We start from the raw sequence: 15,312 nt of genomic DNA, 5'->3' as shown, positions 1-15,312 counted from the left end.
TGTCCTGCTACTATCCTTTCTCCCCACCTGCCTACAAGCACCTGGCTGGCATCTGCTCACTGCACCCTCCTGGCCTTCTCAGGACATTTTTCAATCAGGCTTCACTGCTGGCTGTCTCCTCTGTCTTCAGCCTGCCCCTCCACTGGCTCTTTCTGTCAGTGCTAGCTCACATTCTCCCCCATCTTGGAAAGCAAATAGAACCCTTTCTATATCCTGCCTCCTCCTGAAGCTTCTGCACGAGTACTTTTTCTCTCCCATCTTCCTGCCTCATCCATATTTCTAGAAAGAGTCCTAAACTTGCAGGCCATACCCGTCACTTCCCATCCAGGCGCTGATCTGCTGCCATCACGTTTCTGTCTCCCTTGTTTCACCAAATGAGCTTCCCCTAGTTTTCCTCTCAGCACCCTTCACCCACTTATTCAACTCTCCAGGGGACTACTGTAACCCAGGTTCTCTTCTGGTCTTGCTTCGTCCCCCTTCCCCCTTTCTCAGTCGCCAAGGGCTCTCTCTACCTTCTCTCCCCACCTCTTCCATTTGGGAGTTATCCAGCTGCCACCATTGGGACACTTATTTTCTAATCCTATCTTATTCACCCCTATGGCTTCCATTTCCTCTGGGCCAGCTCACTCTTTGAGCTTCTGGCTATGCCCACTAGGTGTGTCCCCTTGGCTGTCCCTTGGGCTCCTAAAATTCAGTGTATCCAAAGCTGAAATTATCATCTGGGCCTTCAACCTGCTCTTCTTCTATGAAAAGTACAACCTTGATACCTGGTTCTTCCCTCCCTACCCTTGATGGGTCCTTCTTCCTCCTCCTGTCCAGTACCACATCCCCCTGGTCACAGGGTGTCTAGCCCACACGTGCAGGGGATACATCCACCTCACCCACACCTAACCCTAGCACCAGGAACAATGCCTGGCATTCTCTGTTGGATACACCTGCCTTTGCTGCATCTCTCAAAGCTGTCTTATCTCTCTCTCCTCTTGACCACTGCATAGGTCAAACCCTGACCACTTTTAACTTTCATTGTATAGGAGTCTCTGAGTAGTTGTCTCTACTCCTCCAGGCCTGCCAACCCTTAGGCCCTTCTGCAGCCCAAGTGATTCTTAGCATGGGCAATTGTCTATCTCACCCTTTACCCAGCCCTTTCCACCTCCCCCCATTGCTCTCTCCTGCCCCCTTTGATATTCTAGCCATGCTCCCACCAATGTGTTTTGCTCTCTTGTCTCTAGGCCTTTTCTGGTGCATTCCCTCCTCCTACAACTTCTTTCTCCAACCACGCTTCCTTTCCTATGGCCGTTTCCTAGTCTTCCTCTAAGACAAGGCTGTCAGCACCTTCTTCCCCATGCCCTCCCTCCTGTTCCTTGGCCCCTTCCATACTTGTCTGGAGCTTTCTGTGCTTAGTTCCCTCTGTGAAGTTTTCCCTGTCATCTGCAATATGATGATCTGTCTGTCTGTCTGCACCTGCTGGGTCCTGAGCTCCCTTGGGGCCAGGAGAATGCCTTAATGTCTCACTTACTTCAGAGTTTGTGGTACCTGGAAAGTAGCTGGGCATCTCTACAGGTACATGAAACCATGTGGGAACTATCTGTCCAGAAAGATGTTCAAATTTAAAATACACAGAAGGTGACACTTGCGGGTGGGGGATGGGGGGTGCCTGCACCAAGTCTGCCCTTGGTGGCTTGCCTGAAGGAAAATATGAGTTGGGTGTGGAGAGAGAAGTAGGGACAGTGAAGTCAACAGAAGGCTTGACTAACCAGGACAGGGAGGCACAGTACACAAATCCTGGGCCCTGAATCTTTCCCACCTTTCCTCATCATAGGTGTCTGACAACAAAGCATCTCTGCCACCTAAGCCGGGGACCATGGCAGCAGGCAGCAGCGGGCCAGCCTCTCTGACCTCGGCAGCACCTTCCCCACTATCATCCTCTTTGGGAACAGTTGGACACAGAGCCAATTCCCCATCTCTGTTCAGCATGGAAGGAAAACCAAAGATGGAGCCTGCAGTCAGCAACCAGGCAGCTGTGGAAGAGCTAAGGACACAGGTCCGTGAGCTGAGGAGCATCATTGAGACCATGAAGGACCAGCAGAAGTGAGTATCTGGGGACCCTTTGTGGCTGCCACCAAGTTGCTCTCTACTGGGCCAGGGCCTGGTTCTGAAAACCTGAGTCCCAGCCTGCCCCAGAGGGTAGCCTGGGCCTCCCTAGTGATGGTGGCAGCAATGATGGGAGTGGGTATGGATGCAAGAGGCTTAACATTTATACTTAAATTATGCTGCCTGCTTATGCTGGTCCTGCTGTATACAGGAAGGGTACAAAGTGGCCATGGGGCACACAAGCATGAATCAGTGGCAAGGACTGACACTCAGCAGACTGCTAAAATGAAAATTCTTTAAAGCCCCCATAAAATACAGTATGTGCATGCGCCACTTTCTAAATAAGCCCAGAAGCCAGCTTTTCCTCTTGCAGCGGAAGCAGTGCACTTTCTTCTCTCAGCTGCCAGATGAAGCAGTTGGCCTGCACTGAGTTGGCCATGGCACGTGAAGAAGATGTAGGGAATCTGTAATCTTGAGACTTTCTCATCAGCAAGATGTTCTCCCCAGGAGACTTGGGGAGCTTCCTCCAGGCACACCTGCACACACGCTCTCATTGCATCCTTATCCTCAGGGAGCTCTTACATGGGGGATGTCCTGTCCACAAAAATAAATATCATCCTTCTCTCCCTTTCTTTGCCATCACAGTGCATGTGATTAATCCCATTTGTTGCCATGTCCTCTCACTAGACTTTGAGAATCAAGGGTATTCTGGCCAAGAAACAAAAACAAAATCATTCTATTCCCCAGTGGATTCAAATGAAAACTGGTAATAAAATCAGGTGCAACTTGAAGAGGAGACATTGGAGAAGAACCCAGCTGGGTCTATAAGGAATTGTACATGAGATGGTACATATTTATGCTGTATCAAGGTCACTATCATCTTACCATATCAATCTGAAAATATTATCAGTTGGACAGTTGGCCACATTTCATTGGGAGAATGAGTTTTCTCTTTGTTTATGTGCTCTTCACTAATAAGCTGGTCCAGCAATAAATATGTGAGACCTTTTATTTGAAAAAAAATCATACATTAATGTCACCCAGGATGCTGTTTGCAATGATACATCTGGTAGGAGGATTAGAAGTAGGAAGGCACTCAATCTGAGTAAACTGAGGCTCAGAGAGCTTAGAGATCAGGTAGCTCTTTTTTAGGGGATCAGGGAGGCATCTCAAAGAAGTATTTCTCGAATAAGATTTTGAAAGATGATCTAGGATTGCCAAGACCACCCCAGTGTAGGGGAAAGCATGCAGTTACCTGGGTACACAGAGTCGTTGTACCCCCAGGCAACTGGCCTCTTTGGATCTGGAGGTGCCTGGGGCTGGTGGCAAGAGATGCTGCCAGAGACCTGCCCTCAAGAGGGAGTCTGGGGCTGGTAAGAGCCCCATCACCTGCTTCTCCTAAAGGGCTTAGAGGGCCCTGAAGTGTTTTATGGTCACTTGGCAGGGAGGGGGTTGGGGTTTAGCAAAGTTAATTTCTTCTTTAAAGGGCTTTTCAGAGCCATCACTGTACATTGGAATGACGGGGAGAATAGCATATGCAGTGTTTTGCAAACCTATTTAATCATAGGATCCTTTTTTTCTAGAGCATCATAGGATGAGGGTTTCATTGGGACTTTTGAGTAATGTGGATCTAAGCAGGTTCTGTTCCACACAGGCTGGGAGGTGTTATATGAAATTGAGTTCTCTTGGATTTACCCCCTGCTTGGAAGAGATTCATCAAATAATATACACAGAACTGGCAGGATGGTACTTGAGAGGGTCTTCAGGGGCCAGCCTGTCTGCCCACAACTCCTTAAAGTCCCCAGCTCCTATCTGGCTCTGGATGTTACAGGTTTACCCGAACATGGATCCAGACTGGCCTGGATCCTCTCAGAGGTGCCTGGAACCTGTTTACACGTCTGAATGGCCTGTGCCTGAGCACATAGCCACCTGTGCTTTGGGACTGCCACACCCTGTGTTCCTTCCCCCACTGTGAACTATAAAGAGTCAGCCAGAATTGTCTTTTTTCAGCCAACATGTCTTGCAGAGGCCCCTCTTCCAAGGCCTTCCTTTCCAGTTTACCTCAGCATGGCCTTCATGCCCAGGGTCCGTGGTCCACTGCATTCTTCTGTCTCAGCTCTTGGTGTCACTTTCCTTTCAGCCTTCAACTCAAGTCTGTACCAGTGCTACTCATTCCCAAGTGTGCTGGTTCTCCACCTCCCTGCTTCTTCCCTGGCTTTTCTCCACCAATTCCCCCATCTCTCTTCCTCCTCACAGACTTAGGCTCATTTTTATTAATTCAAGACTTAGTGACTTTCTTTGGACCACCTTCCCCAATTAACTGCCCCCATCTGGACCACTTGAGGCATTGCTTACCAGTTTTCCTAGGTCATGCCATTTGATTAGGATCCCACTTGCTACTTCTTCCCTGAGCCCTAAGTAGTACCCACTGGGATATGGGTGCTCACTGTGTGTTTGGATAAATATGGTAGTGGGTCACAATTGGTTCATGTCACATACACTAACATATTGATAACAGGGCCAGGACACTATCCCAAGTGTAAGAAATAGCCAGATGCTCATCTGAAGGGAACAAATGCGATGTAACTTCTAACTTACTCACTGCAATGTTTGTGCCATCTTTGTTTTTTTTCATTTTTCAGCCCAATTTATTAAAATGTTCATGTAAAATGCAGTGTTTGATACCTTAACGTGAAGGACAACTCTTTGACCGGGCTTTGGATGGTTGCTTGGTTGCTATGGAGCCCTGACTTTGCAAGATGATTAGTTTTGTTCTACTTCATTATTCAGTGTTGGGAAGGGCATTTAGCTGTGGACCTAAGTCATGCCTGCCTCTCTAAGACATGATTGCCATATCGTTGATTCAATTATTTTACCTCCCAAGTTTTCTTTATATGTTCTTTTTTACATATACATGTGTTTATTAGGTTTCCATTTTTTTGCCTTAACAAAATAAAAAAGGCTTAAAATTTAATAACAATAACAATGTTTAAGATAAGGACTAAAAACAAAAAGTTTCTAGTTCCATGTTTTTAGATCTTGCTATTTGTAGGATTTTGTGAGAATCAGCAAAACATATCAGTAATTTTTTACAAATTTAAAATCCTGTAGGAAATATATGTGGAGTCATAAAAATGTCTGCAATGAAAATTATGACATAAGTATGTTTAAAGACCAGTGATTTGGTAAGGAAAGAATAAAGGGAAGGCAGCAGAATATGAGACTGGCCACGTGGATCCTAGTCATTGGGCAAATCAGGCCACCACACTGGACCTCACTTCCCTATCTTCTTTCTCTTTTGGGGAGAACTTTGGACTAAGGGATCTTAAAGGTCATTTCCAGATGTACCATTAGATGGCTACATATTTGGGGGGGAGACAAAAATAATGGCAAGCCTTTCTGTCTGAAACAAATTTTAAGAATAACAATGCCAAAAAAAAAAAATAAATGGAACATTTTGTCCACATTTTCTTTATAAAAAGAGCCGGATAGATTTTGTAGTAATACTAAGAGGTCTCTTATCTCTTACTGGGGAAGTCTGGGCCCTGGTTTAATTTCGTCACCATTTGCCTTTCAGACGAGAGATTAAGCAGTTACTGTCAGAGTTGGATGAAGAGAAGAAAATCCGGCTTCGGTTGCAGGTGGGTCCCTCAGGGTCCTGCTGCCTGTGAGGCCTGGGTGCAGTGGGGACAGAGACAAAGTCAGGGTTTTATTTATTTTTTTAAAGTGATTGTTACTCTTTTGGAGATTTAGATACACTTTCTGTGACAATTTTCTTAGAATCGTATAGACTTGCTACGCATCCTTTCCTGGGCTCCAGGAAGTCTTCAGGAAGGGAAACATGAGTAAATGTGCCCCAAATTATTGGGTTTCTCATTCCAAATTTGTTATAAACATCTCTCATCTTCAAAAAGTTCTCCTGGCCGGGTGCAGTGACTCACGCTTGTAATCCTAGCACTCTCAGAGGCCGAGATGGGTGGATTGCCTGAGCTCACAAGTTCGAGATCAGCTTGAGCCAGGGTGAGCCCTTGTCAGTAAAAATAACTAGGCATTGTGGCAGGCGCCTGTATTCCCAGCTACTTCGGAGGCTGAGGCAGAGAATCACTTGAGCCCAAGAGTTTGAGGTTGCTGTGAGCTATAATGTCACGGCACTCTACCAAGGGTGACAAAGTGAAACTCTGTCTCTAAAAAACAAACAAACAAAAAAAGTTCTCCCCCCAGCCCCCGTTTCTTATTATGGCAACTGCCAGAGGACATGCACTGGCGTGGCCCCTCTGCCAGCTGGCTTCTGTCATGTGATCATGGGGACCCCAAAGACCACAGCTGTCCTTACTCAGTGCTTGTTCTTTATCTCTATTTCTTCCTGATGGCCACATCAGTCCTGTCAGCGCATCCAGAACTCTGTCTCCCCTAATGTCTGACAGAATGTTGCCATTACCAAATGGCAGAGGGCGTGTGGGAGTTGAAAATGACCAAGGGTAGACTTTCAGCTTTCATCCAGTTGGTGCCTTTGATAATGATTACAACCCATGCTGTTTAAAGAAAAGATAGGTAGCTGCTCACCATCACTTTGGGTGTGCTGACAGACACCCCATTGGGCCAACCATAGCTGCCTTCTGACACTGCCAGATGGTCCAGCGTGTCAGGACCCCTGCTCCACCTTCTGGCTGAGAAAGTAGAATTATTGCACAAACATCCACCATTCCTAATGCATTGTATCTGTGTGCCTGGTCTTCAGGTTTATGTCATTTCTGGCATCGCTATTGATTGTCCATTCAGACATCATTTCACCTTTAAAATTGTCAGGTTGATTATTTTCTTTCTATCAACCAGGTTGATTATCTTTCAGCTTCTATAAAACCAGCCAATTCATGATGACTTTGTTCGATTCTTTTTTTCATTTCTAGATGGAAGTGAATGACATAAAGAAAGCTCTTCAATCAAAATGAATACTTGATAAATGAAATGTCACATTATTCATCCTGAGTCCGAGACTCAAATTTTCTGCCCCAGCCAAAATGATCTTGTGCCAAAAGATGAAAGGTTTGCCTCAACATGTCCCAGTTTGAAAGATTAGCACAAAAGTCTTGATAGCACAACACAAATTCCATCCAAGAGGAGAATCTCCCCCATGGCGTAGTCCTGGGGTTGGCACTGGTTGTGACTTACACAGAGCAAATTGTGCTAAAGGCTTTTCTACTTTGAGATCTCATGTGAAACGAAAACTCAGGCAGTTTAGTCCATAGTGGTACTATTTTGATGATATTTTCCATTAATAAAATGTAATTTCAGATTATTCGTTTACAAGCTTTATAATTTTATGATTTTTTTAATCGTGTTTTGTCACAGACTCCCCTAGTGTTTGTACTACACATGGTCAGGAGCAAGTGTCCCATTCTTTTGCTTCAGGCCAAGAGTTGCCTCGCTTTGTTCCCCCTGTAGGATTCTATTACATATGCAATTTTAGGCCCAACTGTCCCTTCCCCTGCCAGCAAACCCCACCACCCTAAGAGAAATTTTAGCTTATATATGATGGTATATTTACAAAAAGAGAAAGAGAAAACCTGGTATTTGCAATGATCTGTGCCTTCTTTCTACCACCCTCTTGATTGGAGCTTTTGTGATGCAGCTACCATGATTCAAAAAAAAAAAAAAAAAAAAATTTAAAAAATAAACTACAAAAAAAACCTGCCACTTATCCAAGTCCACTAGAGGCCACTGTCTTCAAAGCTTCTCTCACCCTAGCCAAAGGTCCTAAGAGGAGACAGCTGTGAAGTTGGGAGTGCTCTGTGGTCCTAGCTGTGACTTTTAAGTTTCTCCTAGTTTTAGGTTGTTCCATGAAATTAGAAATGTCATCCCTGCTTGATTTTTCATCAGCCAAGTTAAACTCCTGCTTCCTGTCCTTTGCACCTTTTGCGTGAACAAAATATGCATTATTAAAGCAAAAATAAATAAAAGTAAAATGCAAATGAAACCAAGGGGGGGAAGTTGTGTTTTTCCTGCATTGGGTTATCCGTGTGTGTTACTATTTAAACTGTATTCACATGATGTCATTTGCCTTGCTTACTTCCAACCCTTTCATGGGGTCCAAGAGAATGGGAGCAGGGTCTTGTTAAAGTATAGCCATTGGTTCTTTCTTGCATTTGTGGAATTGCTTTTTCTTTTTCAAGAAGACTGTTGTTTGCTTGTCTGCTTTGTCTTTGTAGCACATGAACAGTTCAGCCTCAGACTATGTAACTGTTTTCTCAACCTTAGGTGAAAATAAGGGGCATACTGTATTTTGCAAGATTGTTCAGGTGGTAGGGGTGGAGGGGATGGTCCCTTAATGGCCCCTAAAGATGTTTAATGTGTTTCTCAAAAGCTGCTTTGTCTATTTTCTCAGTTTCATAGTGAAACTACTGAATATTAATAGACTTCCACCACCACAAAGAATGAGAATTGATAACACTGAAGGAGACAAAGAAAAAAAATCACCACGTATTATTGATCATTGATAGTGGTACAAATAAATGTCTCTTCCTCTCTCCCTTCCCTTGCCTTCCCTTGCCTATGTGCTCATTCTTGATATTTGAGGCCATTACTTTCCTATGAATATTTACAGAGCCCTGGCACCCTGGTTTTCCTGGGTAGGGGCAGAGTCAAGGAGAGGAAGTGTGTAAAGAATATAGATATTGGATATGTTGCCTTTTCAGTGTGCTTGGGGTTAGGAGCACCAAGTTTCCAAGGGCAGCATAAAACATTCCTGCACCCCTTGACTGTTCCAAGCATTTCTGCTTTAAACTTGAAGATTTCAGAGATTTCCCACCACTTAATATAAAAATGGGGATTGAATCCTTTGATGTTCAAATTTCTCATTTCCTCATCATGAAAATCCCTAATGATATAGTTTTATATAATGTGTATACAGAGTAGGATTGTTAATAAGTAAATTGAGAGGTCGGAGCCCTCATGGAGCACCGGCCACATGGAATTGAGACGGCTGATGCCTTTCCCCTCATAGAGGCCATTTGCTTCCTTTGTATAAGGAGAGGGAGAAGTGTTTCTAGAAGTTGGCATATCCAGCTTTATTACTGCCCATTGGGCTAATGGGCAAGAGGATTCTGCGTCATGGAACTGGATGAGCCACTACCCACACAGCCACCATCTTTACTCCTAACAAAATGGACCCATCAAGAATACTGAAAAGCTTGGAAGTATCACTTTTGAAAACATTCTTTCGCATTCAGCATGGACTCGACCAGGCATCTATGGAGATTATTTTTTGGCTTCATTTTCTAAAGTTGTATTTAGAAAAGTCTTTAAGTATTGTGCTTTGTAAAGAAGATGATTAAAATGAAATTTTGCGAAAAGATTTTTGTTCAAAATTGTCATGGTCCAAGAGGAATGATTTCTTGGAATATAAGCCATTTTCCTCCATTTTACACATTTTGATTACTCTTATAGAAATGTCTTTAGAAGACATAGAATATAGTCCCCCCTCAATCTTTCCCAGGGGAATAGGAATAATCCATTAAAATCTGTGCCTGTGAATTCTATTTTTAAAATGTTCAACTTTACATTTATATCTAAGCAGAAAATGCTAGTTAAGTATAAATTCACTTTTAGTGTAAAAGCTGTTATTCAAATAACTATATAAAAGCCACTTTTATTCCCACATGGCCCTCTGGGCATCACACTCAAGTACATGATTTGTTTTCTTTCAGAAGGACATCCTGAATCTATCATCCCAGGCATGTCTTTGGGTTACTAATGGCAGGGTTTTATTTCCTTTCATAACCTGCTCCTTAATGGGAAAACTGCAAGATGTGTAATTTATTGCTCATAGTTGCCATGTTCTGTATAAAAATAATCCCCGGATCCCACAAAGTCCTTTGTATAGTGTAATCTGAGGTCAACATGGTCCTTTTTCTTTTTTTGTATTAAACGAGGTTTTAGTCCTCTAGTTATTTTAGCCCAAATTAATGTCAAGATGTTTTGGCACCAAGAGTACTTGCTGAAAGCTTTTCTCTTTGGTTTTGTGCAAATGAGAACTGTGACAAAGCAATACATACGTTGGTGATGGGGCGTTCAGTGTGGGTGATTGTAGCTTCCCACAGAAGGATGCTTTGGTGCTTAAGACCTAAGCCTGCGGAAGAAGCACAATGGCCAAGCCAGAAATAAATGTCAGTGGTGTGATGACAAGCAGGGATCAAGTCTTTTAAGAGGATGAACCTTTCCTCTTAGACCTAGTTCTGTCCCTAAGGTCATGGAGGCTTGGTTTCCAACATGTGGATCAGAGGCAGCCCCTGAAGCCAAGGAGAATCCATGATGTAGGTACAGGTCCCAAAGAGGTAGTTTTATTTCATGCTTTTCGGACTTATGCCAAAATGGCAGCGCTTTTTTTGCAAATAACAGTGCATGCTTATCATGCTTGTAAATTTGGAATTCACAGTAAAATGAGCTATTCCAGCTTGGTGTGGTGGCTCACATCTATAATCCTAGAATTTTGAGAGGCTAATGTAGTAGGATTGCTTGAGGTCAGGAGTTTGACACCAGCCTAAGCAACATAGGGAGACCCTGTCTCTATACAATATTTTAAAATTAGGCTTGGTGCCCGTGGTTCAGTGGTTAGGGTACCAGGCACATACAATGGGGCTGGTGGTTTCAAACCCAGCCCAGGCCTGCTAAACAATGGCAACAACCAAAAAAAAAAAAAAAAAGGCCAGGCATGGCAGGCGCCTGTAGTCTCAGCTACTTGGGAGGCTGAGGCAAGAGGATCACTTAAGCCCAAGAGTTGGAGGTTGCTGTGAGCTGTGACACTACGGCCCTCTACCGAGGGCGACCTAGTAAAACTGTGTCTCAAAAAAAATTTTTTTTAATTAGCCGATGTGGTGGTGTGCACCGAAAGTCCCAGCTACTTGGACGATTGAGGCAGAAGGATCTCTTGATCCCAGGAATTGGAGGGTGCAGTGGTCACTGCAATCCAGCCTGGGTGACAGAGCAAGAACCTGTCAATACAAAAAAGACCTTTTTTTTTTTTTTTTTAGTGGCACAATAGGTGATGACTTATTTCCATCAAACAATGGAACAAAATGACATAGTAGGTTGTAGCTAGTAGAATTTTCTGAGGAGAAAGAGAAAAAAACTGAATAAAAGAATTCTTGGAGAACCAGCTTCATGGAGCCATTCTCTTCAAATAGTAACAAATTAAATTATTTAGATATAACAATGTCATTTAAGTCTTGAATGCTTCCCCAACCCCCCCCCCATAAAATATTATTAGTTCTCCAGAAAACTAAGATTTGTTGGCAAGTTTGAGCTCTTTGATGGGAAGGTGCCCTGGAAATGCAAAATTTCATTATTTTTACAAATTAAAAAAAAAGTTTTAAGGCATTTGCAAACCATTTTTCAACTACCAAAGCTGATAAAGCATACTGAAACCAAATAGAAAATTCATGGTGAAATCAATAACATTTCCAATCAATAACACTGGAAATGTTATTCCCCCTAAGAAAAACAGATGTCTTAGGAGAAATAGAGCGGATTCTTTTCAAGTTTCATGATTATTTCTTAAACTCAATCTGAGAAAACCAGCAATTTGGCTGGGGCTACCATTCTGCCCTTGAATACTGAAGGGAGATAGGTAAATAGGGAGTCTATGAAATGCCTACCTATCCCCATGTTGTGGCCCCAGAGAGCACTCACAAAATGTTCTCATTTGTTCTGAATCAGGGCAGTCTTCTTGGAGAAAGTGAGTCTGGAATGAGGAAAAGAACATGGATCGAGAGAGGGAGAAGTCTCAGAAGGAGTTTCAGGCTTGGAGGTAGAATTGACCCATTTTTACAGGGACCCATCTGGTGTTGAGAAATCTGGGAGGTGGTGATACGGAAGACAAAACAGGGTAGAGATGAGGGTGACAACTTTCTTGGTAATAGAAGACCTGTTGACAAAAATCCTACCAATGTATCTTCTATCTTTTCAAAATTTTTAGAGGGCCAGAGTGATGACTACAGTCAAATATAGAACACAGTTGCCTTAGAGGCCAGAGTGATGACTGATGTCAAATATAGAACACAGTTGCCTTGAGAGTTTTCAAAATAGCTTTTTACTGAATATGAAGCTAATACAGTATACCCAAAGTAGAAAACAAAATATAAGGAAAAGGTAGAAATTATCCTAATCCCATTCAGAAACAGCTTTTAATTATCTTGGAGGTCTCAGAATGGAGGTCCTTCTGTGTATATAGTTTGCCTTCTATACTTAATATTATCATTTCTTTGTCATTAATTTTTTTCAAATACATGATTTGTAATGGCTGCATAATATTCCATCCATAGATATGCCAGAAATCATTTAACCTGTCTTTTACAGGACATGTATAGAGCTCTTACAATGATGTGCTGGATGCCATGATAGGTGCTGAATGTGATGTAGTCCCTGCCACCCAAGGACCTCAGAGTTAAGTGGGGGAAAGTCCAAGAGGTTTTAGAATTACAGAGAAGAGGTGCCCAATGCAGCCTTGATGCTTAATAGTGGGAAGGTCAAGGAAAGAAGGGAATTTTCCATTAATTTCAATTTTTTTCTTTTTTAAATAAAGCTGCTGTGAATATCTTTAGGCATACCTCTATGTCCCTATTTCTGATTTGTCCTTAAGATAATTCCTAGAAGTGGATCATGAATATAAATTACCTGAGATTTGGAGCAAAAATAATCTTTGCCCAATTATGAACATAGTTGAATTAACATTCAGATATAAAAGTGACTAACCACCCATCTTTCCTTAAAGTGATACTTACCCAAACCTCATGGGTGTCAGGTATGGATCTCTTTTTTCCTGGCTGGGCCCTGCTCAAATGTCACCCTATGAGAGGCACCCTCCCTAGTAACTTAAATAAAGAGCAACTTTAGCCTCAATCCACCCTTAGACTCTCCTTATTGAGACTCTGCTTCATTTATTTTTATACCTACTCATTCAGTTACCTTTCCCTGGAGTGAAACCACCATGAGGATAGTGGCTTTCTTTTCTCCACTGCTGTATCCCCAGCACCTAAAACGTTGAAAGATATATAACTATCACTTGGTACATATTTGACCGAATTGGTGAATTGGAAATTGTAATTGATGCCAAATTTATTTTATAAATTTGAGCAGCCTAGTTTCACTAACTGAAACTAAAAGTGGAGTTTTACTAAAACTCCAGCACAAAACTGGAGCATTAGGAAGGTCCATGACAAAAGAAACATGAAGAAAGCCTTCAGAGGCATTTCATTTGTATGTGAGTCTTAACCAACACCTAGACCTTAAGAATAGTGCTGCTTACATCACCGTGGTCCTCAAGACCAAGTTCATGCAGTCTGCACACCATTATCTCTAAGACTTCCATCACTATTTAGAAAGCCGTGGCTACCTTTGTTTTAAAACACAAAGCTTCATTTTTTAATATTCATTCTGGAGAAAGGAATTCTTCACTGACACTTTACACTTGGCACTTCTCTGAGGTCAGCTGAGAATCTAATTGCTGCCTCTCAGGGCTGACCATCTTCCCCCAAAGTGATAAATAAGTGAGACAAGCAGATGAGCCCTGGGCCTCCAAGAAGCACCAAAGGGCAGTGGTTCTTAGAGTGTGGTCCCCAGAACAGCAGCATTAGCATCACCACTGAGGAACTTGGTAGAAATGAAACTTTCAGGTCTTGCCCTAGACCTACTGAATCAAAAAATCTGGAGAGAAAGTCAGGCACGGTGGCTCACACCTATAATCCTAGCACTCTGGGAGGCCAAGGCAGGTGGATTGCCTGAGCTCACAGGTTCAAGACCAACCTGAGCAAGAGTGAGACCTCGTCTCTAATAATAGCCAGGCATTGTGGCAGGTACCTATAGTCCCAGCTACGTGGGAGGCTGAGGCAAGAGGCTCGCTTGAGCCCAGGAGTTTGAGGTTGCTGTGAACCATGATGCCACAGCACTCTACCAGGGTGACAAAATGAGACTGCCTCAAAAAAAAAAAAAAATCTGGAGAGAATCCCAGCATTCTGTATCCTAGAAAGTCCTCCAGAGCCAGGCGTTGTGGCAGGTACCTGTAGTCCCAGCTACTTGGGAGGCTGAGGCAAGAGGCTCACTTGAGCCCAAGAGTTTGAGGTTGCTGTGAGCTATGATATCACAGCACTCTACCAGGGTGACAAAGTGAGACTCTGCCTCAAAAAAAAAAAAAAAAATCTGGAGAGAATCCCAGCATTCTGTGTCCTAGAAAATCCTCCCAGTAAGTAATTCTGATGCACGTTCAAGTTTGAGGACCACTGTCATGAGGGACCACTCACATTCCCAGTCAGATGTGTGTAGAGTAACCCCCGGCAATCTTTTCCAGAAATCTCTAGTTAAACTTGCCTAAAGTGAAACTCGGTGCACCATCCAGAAGATGTATCATAGTCTAATAAGTTGAAACATATTAAATTGACATTTAGGGTGGTGCCTGTGGCTCAGTGAGTAGGGTGCTGGCCCCATATACTGAGGGTGGTGAGTTCAAACCTGGCCCCGGCCAAACTGCAATAAATTGACATTTAATGGGTCAAATATGATTGAATAGAAAGAACTTCCAGTTTCAGTTGAGAGATATGGAGAGCTCCAAGAAATTTCTTCTAAACAAACCTCAACACAGCCCAACTCCTAGATGGATCGACATAAAGTCCCACACTGGAGGTTTATTTATCTTAGTATCTGCTACCTGAAGAGACAGAGCCATGATCAGATTCAGAAGTAAATATAGCACAGCTATTGAAAGTATCATGGTGGGAATTTAAAATGTTTTTGATTACTATGTTAAAGGTTCTCATGGATAAAGTAGATATCTTGCAAGATCAGACAGAGGTGAAAATTATAAGAATCAAGTGGCTAGAAATTTAAAAAATGCAATAACCAAAATGAAGAATGCCTTTGGTGGGTTCATCAGTAGACTTGAATATTTGCATTTACTTGACTAAATAACAAACCTGAAAAAAAATATAAAAAGAGAGCAGGCACAAATCATAAATCAAAAATGAAATGGATATCACTACAGATCCTGAAGTCATTAAATGGACAATAAATGTGAATAACTTTATGACTATAAATTCAAAATCTTGGAAGAAATTGACCAATTCCTTGAAAACCACAAACTACCAAAACTCACCCAAGATAAAATAGACAATCTGAATAGTTCTGTAACCATTAGAAAAAGATAAACTTGCTATAAACTTCCCTGGAAAAAAGTCT

General features: G+C 42.6%; 1 protein-coding gene across 7 annotated transcripts in view; it reads left to right on the top strand.

Annotated features, from left to right (window-relative positions):
- Positions 1-8,065, top strand: part of SH3KBP1 (SH3 domain containing kinase binding protein 1) — a 380,231-nt gene extending 372,166 nt beyond the window's left edge. For all 7 annotated transcript variants that reach the window (XM_053578955.1, XM_053578961.1, XM_053578958.1 and 4 more), the window contains 3 exons: positions 1,820-2,088; positions 5,669-5,732; positions 6,999-8,065. In XM_053578955.1, the coding sequence (XP_053434930.1) occupies positions 1,820-2,088; positions 5,669-5,732; positions 6,999-7,040 (375 nt within the window). In that variant the 3' untranslated portion in view covers positions 7,041-8,065. The remainder of the gene's footprint in view (positions 1-1,819; positions 2,089-5,668; positions 5,733-6,998) is intronic.
- The last annotated feature ends 7,247 nt before the right edge of the window (positions 8,066-15,312 follow it).

Source organism: Nycticebus coucang, chromosome X (genome assembly GCF_027406575.1).
Source record: "Nycticebus coucang isolate mNycCou1 chromosome X, mNycCou1.pri, whole genome shotgun sequence".
NCBI lineage: Eukaryota > Metazoa > Chordata > Mammalia > Primates > Lorisidae > Nycticebus > Nycticebus coucang.
Note: the sequence above shows the minus strand (reverse complement) of the source record. Positions and strands in the feature narration are given on the sequence as shown.